The 15,394-nt window shown below is 40.3% G+C and overlaps 1 protein-coding gene across 6 annotated transcripts in view; it reads left to right on the plus strand.

Moving 5' to 3' along the window:
- Positions 1 to 14,217, plus strand: part of TBL1X (transducin beta like 1 X-linked) — a 495,345-nt gene extending 481,128 nt beyond the window's left edge. For all 6 annotated transcript variants that reach the window (XM_063955515.1, XM_063955516.1, XM_063955517.1 and 3 more), the window contains 7 exons: positions 245 to 305; positions 921 to 1,042; positions 3,871 to 3,945; positions 10,294 to 10,421; positions 10,995 to 11,160; positions 11,716 to 11,817; positions 13,094 to 14,217. In XM_063955515.1, the coding sequence (XP_063811585.1) occupies positions 245 to 305; positions 921 to 1,042; positions 3,871 to 3,945; positions 10,294 to 10,421; positions 10,995 to 11,160; positions 11,716 to 11,817; positions 13,094 to 13,120 (681 nt within the window). In that variant the 3' untranslated portion in view covers positions 13,121 to 14,217. The remainder of the gene's footprint in view (positions 1 to 244; positions 306 to 920; positions 1,043 to 3,870; positions 3,946 to 10,293; positions 10,422 to 10,994; positions 11,161 to 11,715; positions 11,818 to 13,093) is intronic.
- The last annotated feature ends 1,177 nt before the right edge of the window (positions 14,218 to 15,394 follow it).

A 15,394-nucleotide genomic window follows, 5' to 3' on the forward strand; every position in this document is an offset into this window, starting at 1 on the left:
TTAAGCTGAACTATCCAAAGAAATGCCTGTGGAGTGAGTAAACTGTAATAACATCTAATTGTTCGCCAGTTTGACCAAATACTAGCATAGGAATCACACATATGCCAGATGAAATAACGATTAGCAGGGAAAGGATGGAACAGTGCTGTTTTACATGGAACTATTTAAAAGTAGGGAATTTGTTCATGTATTTTTATTAGAGAAGCGGTGACCATTAATGACGTTCCCATTGTTTTCTATGTAGACTACAATAATCTGGGATGCTCACACAGGAGAGGCAAAGCAACAGTTCCCCTTTCACTCAGGTACTGTACCTTGCTGCATTCTTCTTAATCATTTTTGCACTGTACGAAGAGAACAATTTTCAGTCTTTTAAGTTTTAACATACATACTGTATCTCTCTGTCGTAGGAAAGACATGTCTAAAATGCTTACACCCTAAAGAACATGTTTGCTAATGAATTGCCTTTGATGGCTCCCTCCCGCACATAGTCTAGTGTATCTAATGGCTGGCTGCTTTCCCGGGTAGTCAAACCGGGTTTAATGTAGTATCCAGTGACGGCTCCAGAGGCGGGGCTGCAGCACAGTCTAAAATTAAATAGGGGAGCCATACCAACTGCCAGTGGGTCCCAGATGGCGATGTTTGGCAGCATTTGGAGTGGCAGTTGGTGTGGCTCCCCAATTTGAATTTTGGACTGTGCTGCAGCCACACCTCTAGAGCCGCCCCTGGTAATATCGTTTTCAATGTAGGTAATTTAAAACCCAAACATGTCATGGTGAATGGTCTTGAGGTGGGGTGGTCCGTTTTCCAACAGATTGAAATGAGAATAGCCAGCCATTCCATTCACTCAAATAAATTGAGGTGAGATAATAATGATCATTCTTTTTAAATAATATTGACCTACTGTATTTACTCCACAGCTCCTGCACTAGATGTGGACTGGCAGAACAATACCACCTTTGCCTCCTGTAGCACAGACATGTGCATTCATGTTTGTAGACTTGGCTGTGACCGCCCAGTCAAAACCTTTCAAGGACATACAGTAAGCACTGAAATGTCATTCCAAAGAGAGAGCAGTCTACTGAAGTCTGTTTAGTATTTATTTTTTATTTATTAATTGCCTTTACTGAAAAATAATTCCATACCATGTACGGAGCCAGATTATGGAGATGTAAGTGTAGTGTTGGCTTCCTCTGAATATTTTCATGGGATAATGCATTTCTTGTCTTGAAATATGAAGATATTACATGTCACCAAGGAATTCTGTGACTTTATATACAGTAAGGCTGTGGCTGAAAACATGAGGACAGTCCTGCGGATGTGATAAATATATTACGCCTAAATTCACAATATAAGAAGTTTGAACCAAATTATTAAGATGTGTGTGTGTGTGTATATATATATATATATATATATATATATATATATACATATATATATATATATATATATATATATACATATATATACATACATACACCATACAGATGGAGCCACACTACTCGTGGCTCTGTTTGTGCCTGGGCGGGAACGCCTATCGCCGAGAGCGTCTCTGTCCAGCCGGGCGCTCGCCCCCGTGACGGAGACGCTCCCCATTTGGTAGAATGGGAGAGCGTTAAATAGTAAATACCAGCGCTGGCTGTAGAAAACCTTAAAAAAAACTGTTGTATTTGTAAACGGCTTGTTCAGAATAACACATTTATTAAAAAGTTATAGTCAATGTAAAACAGTATATAGGTATATAAACAGACTATAATTAAAAAGAAAAAGGGGAAATTAAATGGATAATACCACTCAAGACGTCCTTGGAATTTAGTTGGCTGGGGTTTTTGCACAGTTAGCTTTATAATGTATGAAGATATAGATGGCCAGCCAGCGCTGGTATTTACTATTTAATTTCCATTTTTCTTTGGGGTATTGACCATACCCTTAAAAGCTGCTGCTGACAGCGCACTTGTAAACATTCTGTTTAGAATGGGAGAGCATGTCTGTTGCGCGCCTGGATGGAGACACTCAGAATGGGAGTGTCTCTGTGCACGGATTGCCTAGTCACACCGAAAGTGCACACCTGCTATGTATGTATGTGTGTGTGTGTGTGTGTATATATATATATATATATATATATACACTGAACTGGCAAAAATAATGGGGTAGCAGCATGTAATAATGGTAGGTGGCACCACCGCACTGTGACGTCTTGGATATGGCCAGACCTGCATCAGTTGTAATCTGACATTTCGTTAGTCAGTTTGAACACCGGCAAGGTTGCTCATGGCAAGGTGAATTATCAGAGTTCAAATAGGGCATGATAGTGGGTGCCCGATAGATGGGACATTCCATACATTCCTCGATATAAGGTGTCTCGTGTGTACCAGGAATACCTCATGGAACTCAATAACACCCACCATGGACATCGCAGGTGTTTAATGTTCGTGACCAGATGCATATCAGTGCAGGGTTCTATTGCTTCCATGAGATATGGGAGCAGGAGACCCACCAGAGTGCCGCTGCTAACACTACAACACAGGACACAGCGCCTCACCTGGGCTCGGTACTACGTTAATTGACCCTAGAAGACTGGCAACATGTGGCGTGTGTATGTGTGTGTATGTATATATGTGTGTGTGTGTGTATATACTGTATATATATATATATATATATATATATATAAACACAATCGTATCTTTATCTTGCGCCAACCTGGGAGCAGCACAACGGGAGAGATCTTTGTTGGGAGACTATTTGGTGAGGGGTGTCTGTTACAGGTCCCCAGATTTAAACATCCACCAGTCTACATTCCTATGAACACTAGAAGAATTGTGTAATTATGTTTCACTTTAGCGCACTTGGGAATTTTGTGTTTATCATATATATATATATATATATATATATACAGGTTGAGTATCCCATATCCAAATATTCCGAAATACAGAATATTCCGAAATACGGACTTTTTTGAGTGAGAGTGAGATAGTGAAACCTTTGTTTTTTGATGACTCAATGTACACAAACTTTGTTTAATACACAAAGTTATTAAAAATATTGTATTAAATGACCTTCAGGTTGTGTGTATAAGGTGTATATGAAACATAAATGAATTGTGTGAATGTACACACACTTTGTTTAATGCACAAAGTTATAAAAAATATTGGCTAAAATTACCTTCAGGCTGTGTGTATAAGGTGTAAATGAATTATAAATGCATTCTGTGCTTAGATTTAGGTCCCATCACCATGATATCTCAATATGGTATGCAATTATTCCGAAATACGGAAAAATCCGATATCCAAAATACTTCTGGTCCCAAGCATTTTGGATAAGGGATACTCAACCTGTATATATAAACATGCACACACTTTGACTACATGTTAGTAGGGTCAGAACATAAGGACTTGAATAAAGAGGATGCTGGGACTGCTTTCACATTGTTACTCGCACTCCCTTCAGAAATCATGAACCTTGCCATCAGTTCAAAACACAGGTAAGTAAACCAGAGATTTAGCTGCAAAGCAGAGGTGCTGCCATGCAAAGCAATCTAGACTATTTTTCTAGTAAAAGGGTCGATATGCTGAGTTACAGGGGCGTTCATTGCCTCACAGGATCTAGAGAGAACACCTTAATCTTCTTTGCTGAAGGTAACAACTGCAGTCTTAGCACTAACCTTGGAAATGATGTTATAAAATGCTGCCTGGGAAAAAATATGTTTGCAAAGAATCATTGTGGAACAGTAGGGGAGAAACGAGCTTTGTGATAAATGTCTTCTACAGGGCTTGTAAGCTGCTGCAGTGTGATACGTGATTGCCCTCCACTGGAGAACAGACGCATCCTCACTTCTTGCCATAAAACATTTATTTATTTATTTATTTTCAGAATGAAGTTAATGCAATCAAATGGGACCCATCAGGACTGCTTCTAGCATCCTGCTCAGATGATATGACACTGAAGGTAAGTAGCCTGCCATGTCTGAAACAACACATATTTTATTTTGTTGAAGAACATATGGATAGATGGTCCTAAATACTTTTTGTAAAAATGTCACCTGTTGACCTCACTTTGGGGCACATTCATTAATTATCGGTTCCTAGACCCAATGATTATAATTTCTTATCGCCACTATTCACGGAGAGAATAACAGATATCTGAGATTTCTGCTGTGGTCGGCCTAGATAGATTCAGGGGAAATTGTGAATTTGGTAAATAGGCCCCTTAGTACATGTTATTTTACAGCACTTCCAGGATTTTATAGAAGCTTGGCTATAGCTGTTCTATGTATGTACAGATTAATGAACCAGCTGTGGATTATAGACAACAAATTATTTGTTGTAAATTATGACATTTGTAATAAAGTAGAATTTTTGTTCCATCGGAATTTCATTGCAGTATTTTTTATTTTATTTTTTAATACATTTGGTCAGATCACATTTCCCATTATAAGTATGGGAAATGAGATCTTGTTACTAAACAAAAAGTGAATTAAAGAGTTTGGAGCAATTTTTCACAAAAACTGTTTTATAGGATTTATCCAAGCAAATACCCAAAGTCAAAACCCAAGCTATAGACTGTAACGCAGTATACAGCAGTAGTAGACTACTAGACTTTTAGTAACCTCACATGTTGTCCCCAGCAACAATTGAATGCACATTAATTTCTTAATATGTATTTTTACTACTGTGCCCTGCCAGGATGGAGGATCTTCACTTATGCTCTTATGCCATTACTCTACTCTTGGTATTGTGCTTTATGAATTATCAGGCAGTGTGTAATTCCTTTACACCTGATGTGAACGTTCCACTAGTCAGGGGTGTGGGTTCCCCGGAAACCCTTGGCACAGGCCTACTAGTAAATGAAATATGCTAAGCCACCATTACTTAAATGCATGTTTCAAGTGACTTGGCAGCCACATACACTATCATTTAAGTTACTACTACTACTTCCACCAGCAGTAGTAATGCACCCAGTGCAGAAGTACAGCAGTAATGCATAGTATTATCTACACTACAGCAATAACTATAATGCCCAGTACTTTCCCTGGAAATATACTGCCCAGTAATGACATTAGGAGATGAAGAGATCTACTTGATGAGTTCCCTGTGTCCTGAATCAATAGGAAAGCCAATAGACACAAACTAGTGGTGAAATAATGTTTAGAATGATTGTATGTAAAAATCATTAGTAAGGCTGCTTAAAACTAAAATATTGCCTCATTAAACCAATAAATGGGTATCTTAAATCTAAGTATATAACAGTACACAGCGCTAGAAAAATATATATGTTAATATTTATAAGCAGACAGGTGTGAATGATACATAAAAAAAGTTTTATTTTGACATTAAATACTCATTAAAAATATTCAATATAAAATCTGTATCTCGAACATTAAAAAATGAAGGCAATTAATATAAACCAGTCTCTGGTATATTTGGACATATATGGACAAATGGCAGTGTTATCCAGTGGTAGGTGGACCTAGAAGATGTTAAGCCTTTCAGGTAAATTAAATTTTTCCACAATAATTACCACTCCTAGAGATGGAATGTTCCCTTAGCGAAGGTTCAGATGGCACGAACTCCGACGCAAAAGTTGAGGGAATTGGAGGTGGATGTGAGCTGGATGGCACACCAGATTTGTAAATCCCAGGCTTATAAGGTCCACTGTCCAATTGTCTGGATATCACAATGAAAGTCCTTTTCTTTAAGGTCCAAATAAAGGGTCCTGACGCGTTTCACTGCCACAAGGGACGCGATTAAAATTAACAACTTTCTCGGTCAGCAAGGCCGATGGGACACTGGACCCCCCCCCCACTCCACCCCCCTGCAACCCCAGCATTTCAGTTTTCTTTTAGGTGCCTTGGAGTAAGTGCACAAATTTAGTATAGACTTTTACTTTTCTTTACATAGTTACAAAGTGAGGTTGAAAAGAGGCAAAATGGCCATTGTGTTCAACTTGTATTCTTTGTTAAGCTGTTCACATTATAATGCACCTGCTGAAGTAATGGTTTAGTACCAATTGACAACTACGATTCTACCACTCCCAGATATTAATGTCACTATGTTAAATGCTATAACCCTAGATACTTTATCCAATCCACTTTTAAATGCATTTACAGAGTCTGCCATTATTACCTTCTCCGGCAGGGCGTTCCAAATCTTTGTTGCCCTTAGCGTCAAGTACCCTTTCCTACATTGTGTACAGAATTTTCTCTCCTCTAGCCTCAGCGAGTGCCCACGTGTCCTATACAGAGTTCTTTTAATAAACAGATCCCCTGCTAGCTCCTTGTAATCACCCTTTACATATTTGAAGATATTAATAATATCTTCTCTTAGACGCCTCTTTTCTAGTGTATATATATTTTACCTAGTAAGCCTTTCCTCGTACTCCAGTGTCTCTAACCCTTTATTCAATTTAGTAGCTCGTCTTTGAACTCTTTCTAGTTCCCTGATATCTTTTTTTATAATATGGTGCCCAAAATTGAACACAATATTCCAGGTGCGTACATACCAATGATTTGTACAGCTGCAGGATTACATCCTCGTCTCTTGTCTCAATGCCCCGTTTTATGCACGCAAGGACTTTTCTTGCCTTCTTTGCTGCATTTTGACATTGTGTACTGTCATTAAGCCTATTATCTATGAGCACCCCCAAATCTTTTTCCACTACTGTTACCCCTATATTTTCCCCATCTAGAGTGTAGGATGCATGTGTGTTTTTTGTCCAAAAATGCATAGCTTTGCATTTTTCTATATTGAACCTCATTCCCCATTTAGACGCCCAGGTTTCAAGTTTAAACAGGTCATTCTGTAGAGACTCCACATCTATTTCTGAATTAATCACCTTACACAGTTTAGTATCATCTGCAAAAATTGATACTGTGCTTTCCAGGCCTATTCCTAGCTCATTAATAAATATATTGAACAGTAGCGGGCCAAGTACGGACCCTTGTGGTATTCCGCTGACTACTGGTGGAACGTTGGTTTACAGTTAGGTTGCACAGCATCTGTGCCGCAGCTGCAGGGAGCTGCCTCTGCCGATGGAGATTACTTGCCGGGCAATGTAGATGGAGGGGGTGCCAGGTGTTGGTCCAGGGACAGTGCGCACCGGCACCCTGTTAGAGGGTGCCGGCTAGTCAGAGCTGACCTGGATGGTGGTGTCATCTCTCTTGGTTTTTATGTGCGGCTCCATATATAGACGCGTGCCCTGTACAGCCAGACTTGCTGCGTAGGAAGAGAGACGTGAAACTGAAGATCTCTTCCTGCTTCTTCATGCAATGCTGATCAATGCCTGCATCCTGGTGCAAGTCTCAGCTCCTCTCCTCTCCTCTGAAACTGCCTGTGGATGACTGAGTATTCTCTTTATAATGTTATTGTCATTATTGGACTGTAATATTTTGCAGTTGCTCAGTGACCTGTGTATTGTGGTATACTTAGCGAGGTCCCACAAGGATTATGACAGACAAAGCCAAGCTCGCAAAGACTAAGAGTGCTACTATGCCTTTGTGTTTTACTTGTGCCCAGTGTAATGGTGTCGTACAGGCGTCCATGGTCATTGCGTCTGCCCTTGCGGAGCCAGTGTGCACACAGGAGCTGAGCTGATCAGTTTTCGACTTAGTGAATCTTGTTGCACTTCAGCGAGAGGATCACTCTAGGACGGCGGGCTGAGACAGTTCTCTTGATGCGTGATCCGAGGTGCCGACTCCCCAATTAGTGTCTGATCCACCTTGGCTCCGTTCCATGGAGTATACAGTGTCCAGATTTTAAAAGGTTTCCTTTTACTTGGAATGGTTTTTCAAAGTTCCTCAGTTATGCATGGTACATAAGAGTCTTCCTTCTTCTAGGGCTCCGTTGAAAGTTTCTGATTCAGAGAAGGATGAGGGGGAACTACAAGAGACTGCCGTCGTCCCGGAAGGTGAAGACCTCGAGTCATCCTCCTGTCATGGCGTTGAAGAACTTGTAGCGGCTGTGTGTAAATCCCTGGACTGCTCCGATGGGAATTCTCAAGCAAAGGGGTCCGTTTATGCATCAGCTCAAGAAGACCGTGACGGTCCCATTGTCTTAGGACCTTTCCAGTCTCATTGAGGAAGCCTGGAAGCCACTGGATAAAATAATTTTTGTTTCCTCACAAATTTACTTCACTTTATCCACTACTGGTGGATCATGTGTCGATGTGGGAACTACCTCCCAAGGTTGATACTGCAGTTGTGTGTTTATATAAGCACACGGCTCTTCAGGTTTAGGGATCTGCGTTCTTTAAGGATCCACTAAATAAAAAACAAGAAGGTTGTCTCAAGTACACTTTTATGGGTTCTGGTGTCATTATCAGTCCCATGTTGGCCTCCACCTGGGTGTCTTGGGCCATGGAGACTTGGGCTGATAAACTCATAGAGAGCCTTCATGATGATGAGCCATTGAATGATCTTCTTGAATTGGCAAAACAGCTTCACTGTGCAGCTGAATATGTGTGAGAGGCCATACAAAATGGAGCACAAGTGGCTTCAAGTGTTTCTGCTATGACTGTTTTGGCTTGTAGTACCCTGTGGCTCCACACCTGGTCTGTGGATTCTGTATCAAGATGTTAATTGGAAGCTCTTCTGTTTGGTGGGGGTGTTCTTTTTGGACCATCATTGCCCAAGCTACAGTACCAGGGGGAAAAAGTACTTTTCTCCCAGTGACTGCACCTAAACAGCAGGATACACGTTTTCGAGCTTTTCGCTCTTTCATTCAGGTTGCAGCATCTGCTAAAAGTCAGTCGTACAGAATCTATTATTTCCCTGGCCGTGGTTCAGCATCGAAAGGCAGATTTTCCAGTAACAGCTGATGATCAGGAGCCAAGGCTCCAGAAAAGACTGACGAGGTCCCTCTCCACCCAGTACAGTCACCAGTGGGTGGACGGTTACACCAGTTCAGAGATAGTTGGGTGGAGTCATCTTCATTTGCCTGGGCACAGGTCATCTTCCAAAGGGTACATCATAGACGTCAGGCACCTGCCACCACAGCATTTTTTCTCTACCGCTTTTCCTCGGAATACCAAAAAGAGGGTGGCTTTGTCCAATGGGACTGCCTCTAGTGTCTGTGCCTGACAGGTAGGACTTCCAATAGTAAGCTACTGCCAGTCACAGTTACACCCATTTTCAGGTGATAGCCACATATGTTTACATATCAGCCAATGATGGAGAAACTACAGCAGTTCTCTCCGATATCTGCAGCAATCCCTCCATTTCCGACAGCAGCTGCAGCCACCATAGATTTCTATGGGGGATGTGATGCTGCTAGATATACCAGTTTTTACCCCACAGCTATTGCCGTGTGAAGATGGCATGTGTCCATTGTGGTCTATGGGCTACACTTTGCAAAAATTAGCCGGCAGACGGTTCGCAATGACTGACGCGCATGTTTGGTCAGCACACAATGCTATTTTGGGCGCTAACATCATGCCAATTTAGCGCACAATGCATGGAAGCTGCAATTAGAAGAGAGCTGGCTTCCTGTAGGAATCCACTCCCTGCCTTGTCAGCCCTAGCTGGCTATTATGGGCTGCAACCAATGCAGTACATTGAAGCCGGAGGATTGCGCATGTGCAGTCTGTCCAGCACTGGTCCTGGCACCTCCCGGATCCCTTGTACAGGTGCCGGGACACGGCTGACTCCTCCTCTCCCCTCTCTGGGCAGGCACTGGTAGCGACAGCCCACCTACCAGGTAGGAGCTACCCAACATTGGAATAGCAAACGTTAGGATAAAATAATCCCCACTCTGATCCTCCCAAACCATGTCTACCATCTGCCCATTCATGAATCATCTATTGCATATTCACAGTGGTAAATATTTCCTGATAACACTTAGTACAAAAATATGCCCTTCCTTAGTTAACATATAATTAAAAAAAATCTATAACTGTGTTTGTTTATAAGCTGCATGCTCCAACGCATCCATGTTTATTTTCATGTTATTCTAGTTTTATTTTCCTTTATTTTACGGTCTTCCATAAAATAACTGAATCTATTAAGTGACTGGTGTCAGATCATATCCCCTGAGGAGGAGAACTGCTCTTCTTGTACGGTGTAAAGCTTTCTAAGCCCATTTTGTCGCTCCAACCTAATAATATCTGTGTGATTTCACCTCTTCCCACTCTTCATCATTATATCAATATTATTGAAAGCAGAACTTGTTGTAGCCTGTATTATGGTTGTCTACTATTGATTTCTGTGGTTGACTATCAGTCAGAAGCTTTCACCTAATAATTACAGAGCTACTTTGAACTCCATAATCTTCAATATTGTCATTCTTTATGTATTTACTGTAGATCTGGAGTATGAAACAAGACGTGTGTGTACATGACCTGCAGGCCCACAATAAAGAGATCTACACAATCAAATGGAGCCCAACAGGTCCCGGCACCAGCAACCCAAACTCAAACATCATGCTAGCAAGGTCATTACTAATATGTAGATTTATGTTGGAGCTGGGCTAGTAAGCTTTGACGCCTGTTTTCCCAATACAACGGGTCCAAGCTTTTTGCAATGGTGGAAGTCCTCTTACGTTTTACATGCTTAATATCCAAAAAGCATTTGGAATATTAATAACAGATATTGAAAACATGAAGAGCGGCACTGGGCTGCTTGTCACCATTATGTAACATGGCGATTTTCAGGGACAGACATTGCCGAAGACAAATCTCTTAACACCATTTAGCAGCTATACTTGATGCAGTAATGTGGGCTGACCATAAATGGATCCCTATTGGGGTATATATGTAACTTTTCAATTTACAGCGCTGATTTAAAGCGCAGATTTAAATGAAAGGAATTATTCAGCAATTAATCAACAACATAAATCATTTTATAACAAAAAAGCTCTAAAGTACAGACATAATCAAGCAACAATTTATATCTACAGCATATTAGATCAAGGTCATCTAATAACTCAATCTGTTGTGTGCATTTACTGTCTCTGCTTAAATGTAAAAATATTTGCTAATTTCCATTATTCTTTCTCTTTGTCTAGTGCGTCATTTGATTCAACAGTGCGACTATGGGACGTTGAGCGAGGCGTTTGCATCCATACTTTAACAAAACATCAAGAACCCGTCTATAGTGTAGCCTTTAGTCCTGACGGAAAGTATCTGGCTAGTGGCTCATTTGATAAATGTGTCCATATATGGAACACTCAGGTATGTTTAGATTCTAGCTATATTATGTATCCTGTACATAGGCTTCTTTGTTTTATATACAAAGTAACATGATTACTATACCTACTTTGAAAATCATTTAGAGTCCTATTGTGCATGTTTTTTACAAGTTTAATAATAACACTGAAAGTCCAAAACAAAATGTCTATCTGAAGTTAATGGGAAAAGTTTTAACAAACTTTATTGAAACAACTACAGATGAAACATTATCTCCATATTTGACATGAAAAGTACTATAAAAGGAATTTAAACACACCAGATCAGATCTGCAAATTAACCATTATAGGTAAAACGAGCAGATTACATAATCAGATTAGAGCTCAAATGTATTAAGCATTAACAAGAGATATATCTGAGATGCACAAGGAGAGATAAATGATAAAATACATAGATGAGCTACCAGCCTTTCGTCTATGTTTCTACATAAGGTTAGTAGGTAAATAATTTCAATAATAGCATAGGAGTAGGAAAGCAATGCTACTAAATAAAAAAAATAACTAAATGTAGTAAATAATAACATTATTTTTTGTTTGACAGAGTGGTTCTCTAGTACACAGCTACAGAGGAACAGGAGGAATATTTGAAGTTTGCTGGAATGCGAGAGGAGACAAAGTAGGAGCAAGTGCATCTGATGGATCTGTGAGTATTTAACTATGAATGGTACATTATAAGAAAACTGACAAAAAATATTGCCTGACTAAACCGCAGACGCTGCTTAATGCAATATAAAAAAACATTGTAGCATTATCAAAATTATATATTATATTGTCTCAAAAAGTAAAACAAAATACAAATAGAACAATAGATGTATGATGTATTTTAATGTAATAAAGTAAAATGTAAATGTAATAAATGTAATTAATGTAATGAAGTAGTTTTGAGGCATCTGTAGTTTTAAATCCAAGTAAAGTTTATTTCAAAATATTGTGTGTCCTTTTTTTTTTACTTTTTATTTATATCTGCGGAGAAAAAAACAATACAGGTGAAACAAATGTGGGGGGGGGGGGGGGGGGGAAAGCGATGAAACAGCTGATTTGTTTTTTTTTCCCCTGACTCTGTATTTAAAGATTTTGGGAGGTATGCATTTAGCAGTTTATACTTCTTTTGAGATCCAAAGGTGCAGGGGAGACATGAAAACTACGTATCTCAGTTTCCATTGGCTAACAAATCATGGGCAATATTTTCAGTTTACCCTACGTTGTATCGCTTTATGATACCATAAACCAGCAGTGGCCAACCTGTGGCTCTTGAGCCACATGCGGCTCTTTCTTTCTTCAAATGTGGCTCCTAACACACAAAGTCACATGACCACAACAGATCCGGTACCCACTGCTCTCCAGAAAAACACGCAGCAGCACTACGGGGACTTAGAACTGAGGGAGTCAGATACTAGAGATAAGACACCCACCAGCAAACAGAGTACACATAAGGGGCTGCTGCAATGGCATGAATTGGGGGAAGCTGAAGTGACACATGAGGGTGCTGGCTGAAGTGACACATGAGGGTGCTGGCTGAAGTGACAGGAGGGTGCTGGCTGAAGTGACAGGAGGGTGCTGGCTGAAGTGACAGGAGGGTGCTGGCTGAAGTGACAGGAGGGTGCTGGTTGGAGTGACAAGAGGGTGCTGGTTGGAGTGACAAGAGGGTGCTGGTTGGAGTGATACATGGGGGAGCTGAAGCGTATTATGTGAATCTGGATTTTTCAATATATTTTATGTGGATCTGGCTTTTTCAATGTATTTTATACCAGGGGTGTGGCCTAGAAGGCACAAGGCCACACCCCATTTTTGCTCGATGTCGGCTCTTTGACGTACCTAACACACTTTTTTAGGCTCTTTGTCTCTGACTGGTTGGCCACCCCTGCCATAAACAGTACTGTGTTATATTATGACACTTTAATCTTTTTTTATAATTTCAGGTCTGTGTTCTGGATCTGAGGAAGTGAAGCCAATAATCCATAAAGTTTAAATGGACCAGCAGCAAATGTGCACTGTTTGAAACCTCAGATTCCGGTATTGTACAATCATTGACTAAGTCAGAATGTACAACTTAACCAAACCTCCCTAAATGAAGAACACTTAAGGATGTCCACAATCTTCATGGACCCATTTCACAAGATATCCTGCTGGAGTTGACTGTGTTTCAGCCGGACTTAATGTGTTTCCGCTCCAGAAGAAGCAGGCCAATTTTTGGATTCCCAGACATGTTTGGTTTAGGAGTATATGGCAGAAACAGCAGTGACAAAAAATAAAGTGAAAACACAGTGCAAGTCAAAATAGAAAAAAAAGAAAAAGGATGCAATGAACCAAAAGGGAAAACCAATTTATATTAATTTGTTTTACTTCAAACCTCTACTTTAGACCGTTTTTCCAAAGGACCTACAAAGACCAGTTTTTAATAAGAAAAAATTAAAATCTACATGACTTTGTATGACAACACTTTCTATTTTCTAGACTACTTTTTGTTTGCTTTCTTTATCTGTTCAGTGGTTTTCTACCAGCTCAAACTAGTGAATTAGGGGACATCACATGGTTAAGTAAGGAACTAATGTTGCTTTCAGTTCAGCTTCTTTCCTATGTCCACAATCGATGTGACCTGCTGGCTAGTAACTCACTTGAAGAAATGCTTACTCTTGCTTCTTGCAAAAAAAAATTTTTTTCTGGTCACTACATTGGCTCCTATATTGATATACTCTTAACAAGTTCAGTATGGAGTGTCCAGCATTGCGTTTTCATAGCAAAGGCCTCTACTACACTGAGGAGGTTTCCCCTCCACAGATCAGCTTATAAGGGCACTTCTCATGACACAGTGTGACATGTTTTTATAACAGCGCAACGCTGGGAAAGCTTTTTACAAAAAGAAAGATGAACTTTTAAAGAGAAAGAACCCACTGTATTTTTTGAAAAGAAAAACAAATATTTTTTATGTTAAAAATCTTAATTCTAAAAATGATAAAAAATGCAAATGTTGGGATTGTCTAAGTCATGCAAAAACAAAGTAAAAAATACAAAGGTATATTAAAGACTCGGTACCCTTTTTTGATTTTGAGTTTTGCTGTTTAATTGTGTCTGTGTCTTTGTGCCATATAACAAACAAGTATCCTGGTCACTGTGTGTACATTAAACATGGGTTACTGTTATTACTTCCACTTTGCTGTTAAATTCCACCTGCTTCCTATAGTTTAGATATACAACTGTTTGTGAGCTGAGACAATCTGTAGGAGAGCCAACCATTCTGTAGGCTGAACAAATTCATGAAAGTACAACCTGTGAATTCCTTTGAACCAGCAATATCTTAAAGGTATGAAATTACAGTGTTGTCACCTTTTCATAAGCAACTGAGTGGATAAAATGTCATGAACATGCTTTCATCCAGGGAAATGACTGACCTGTCATGTGTACGTTAGTAAGTACACATATTGTACACTGCTCAAAAAAATAAAGGGAACACTAAAATAACACATCCTAGATCTGAATGAATTAAATATTCTTATCAAATACTTTGTTCTTTACATAGTTGAATGTGCTGACAACAAAATCACACAAAAATTATCAATGGAAATCAAATTTATTAACCCATGGAGGTCTGGATTTGGAGTCACACTCAAAATTAAAGTGGAAAAACACACTACAGGCTGATCCAACTTTGATGTAATGTCCTTAAAACAAGCCAAAATGAGGCTCAGTAGTGTGTGTGGCCTCCACGTGCCTGTATGACCTCCCTACAACCCACACAAGTGGCTCAGGTAGTGCAGCTCATCCAGGATGGCACATCAATGCGAGCTGTGGCAAGAAGGTTTGCTGTGTCTGTCAGCGTAGTGTCCAGAGCATGGAGGCGCTACCAGGAGACAGGCCAGTACATCAGGAGACGTGGAGGAGGCCGTAGAAGGGCAACAACCCAGCAGCAGGACCGCTACCTCAGGAGCTTTGTGCAAGGAGGAACAGGAGAAGCACTGCCAGAGCCCTGCAAAATGACCTCCAGCAAGCCACAAATGTGCATGTGTCTACTCAAACGATCAGAAACAGACTCCATGAGAGTGGTATGAGGGCCAAATTCGCCACTGGCGCCCTGTGCTCTTCACAGATGAAAGCAGGTTCTCACTGAGCACATGTGACAGACGTGACAGAGTCTGGAGATGCCAAGGAGAATGTTTTGCTGCCTGCAACATCCTCCAGCATGACCGGTTTGGCAGTGGGTCAGTAATGGTGTGGGGTGGCAT

Source organism: Pseudophryne corroboree, chromosome 2 (genome assembly GCF_028390025.1).
Source record: "Pseudophryne corroboree isolate aPseCor3 chromosome 2, aPseCor3.hap2, whole genome shotgun sequence".
Classification (NCBI taxonomy): Eukaryota; Metazoa; Chordata; class Amphibia; order Anura; family Myobatrachidae; genus Pseudophryne; species Pseudophryne corroboree.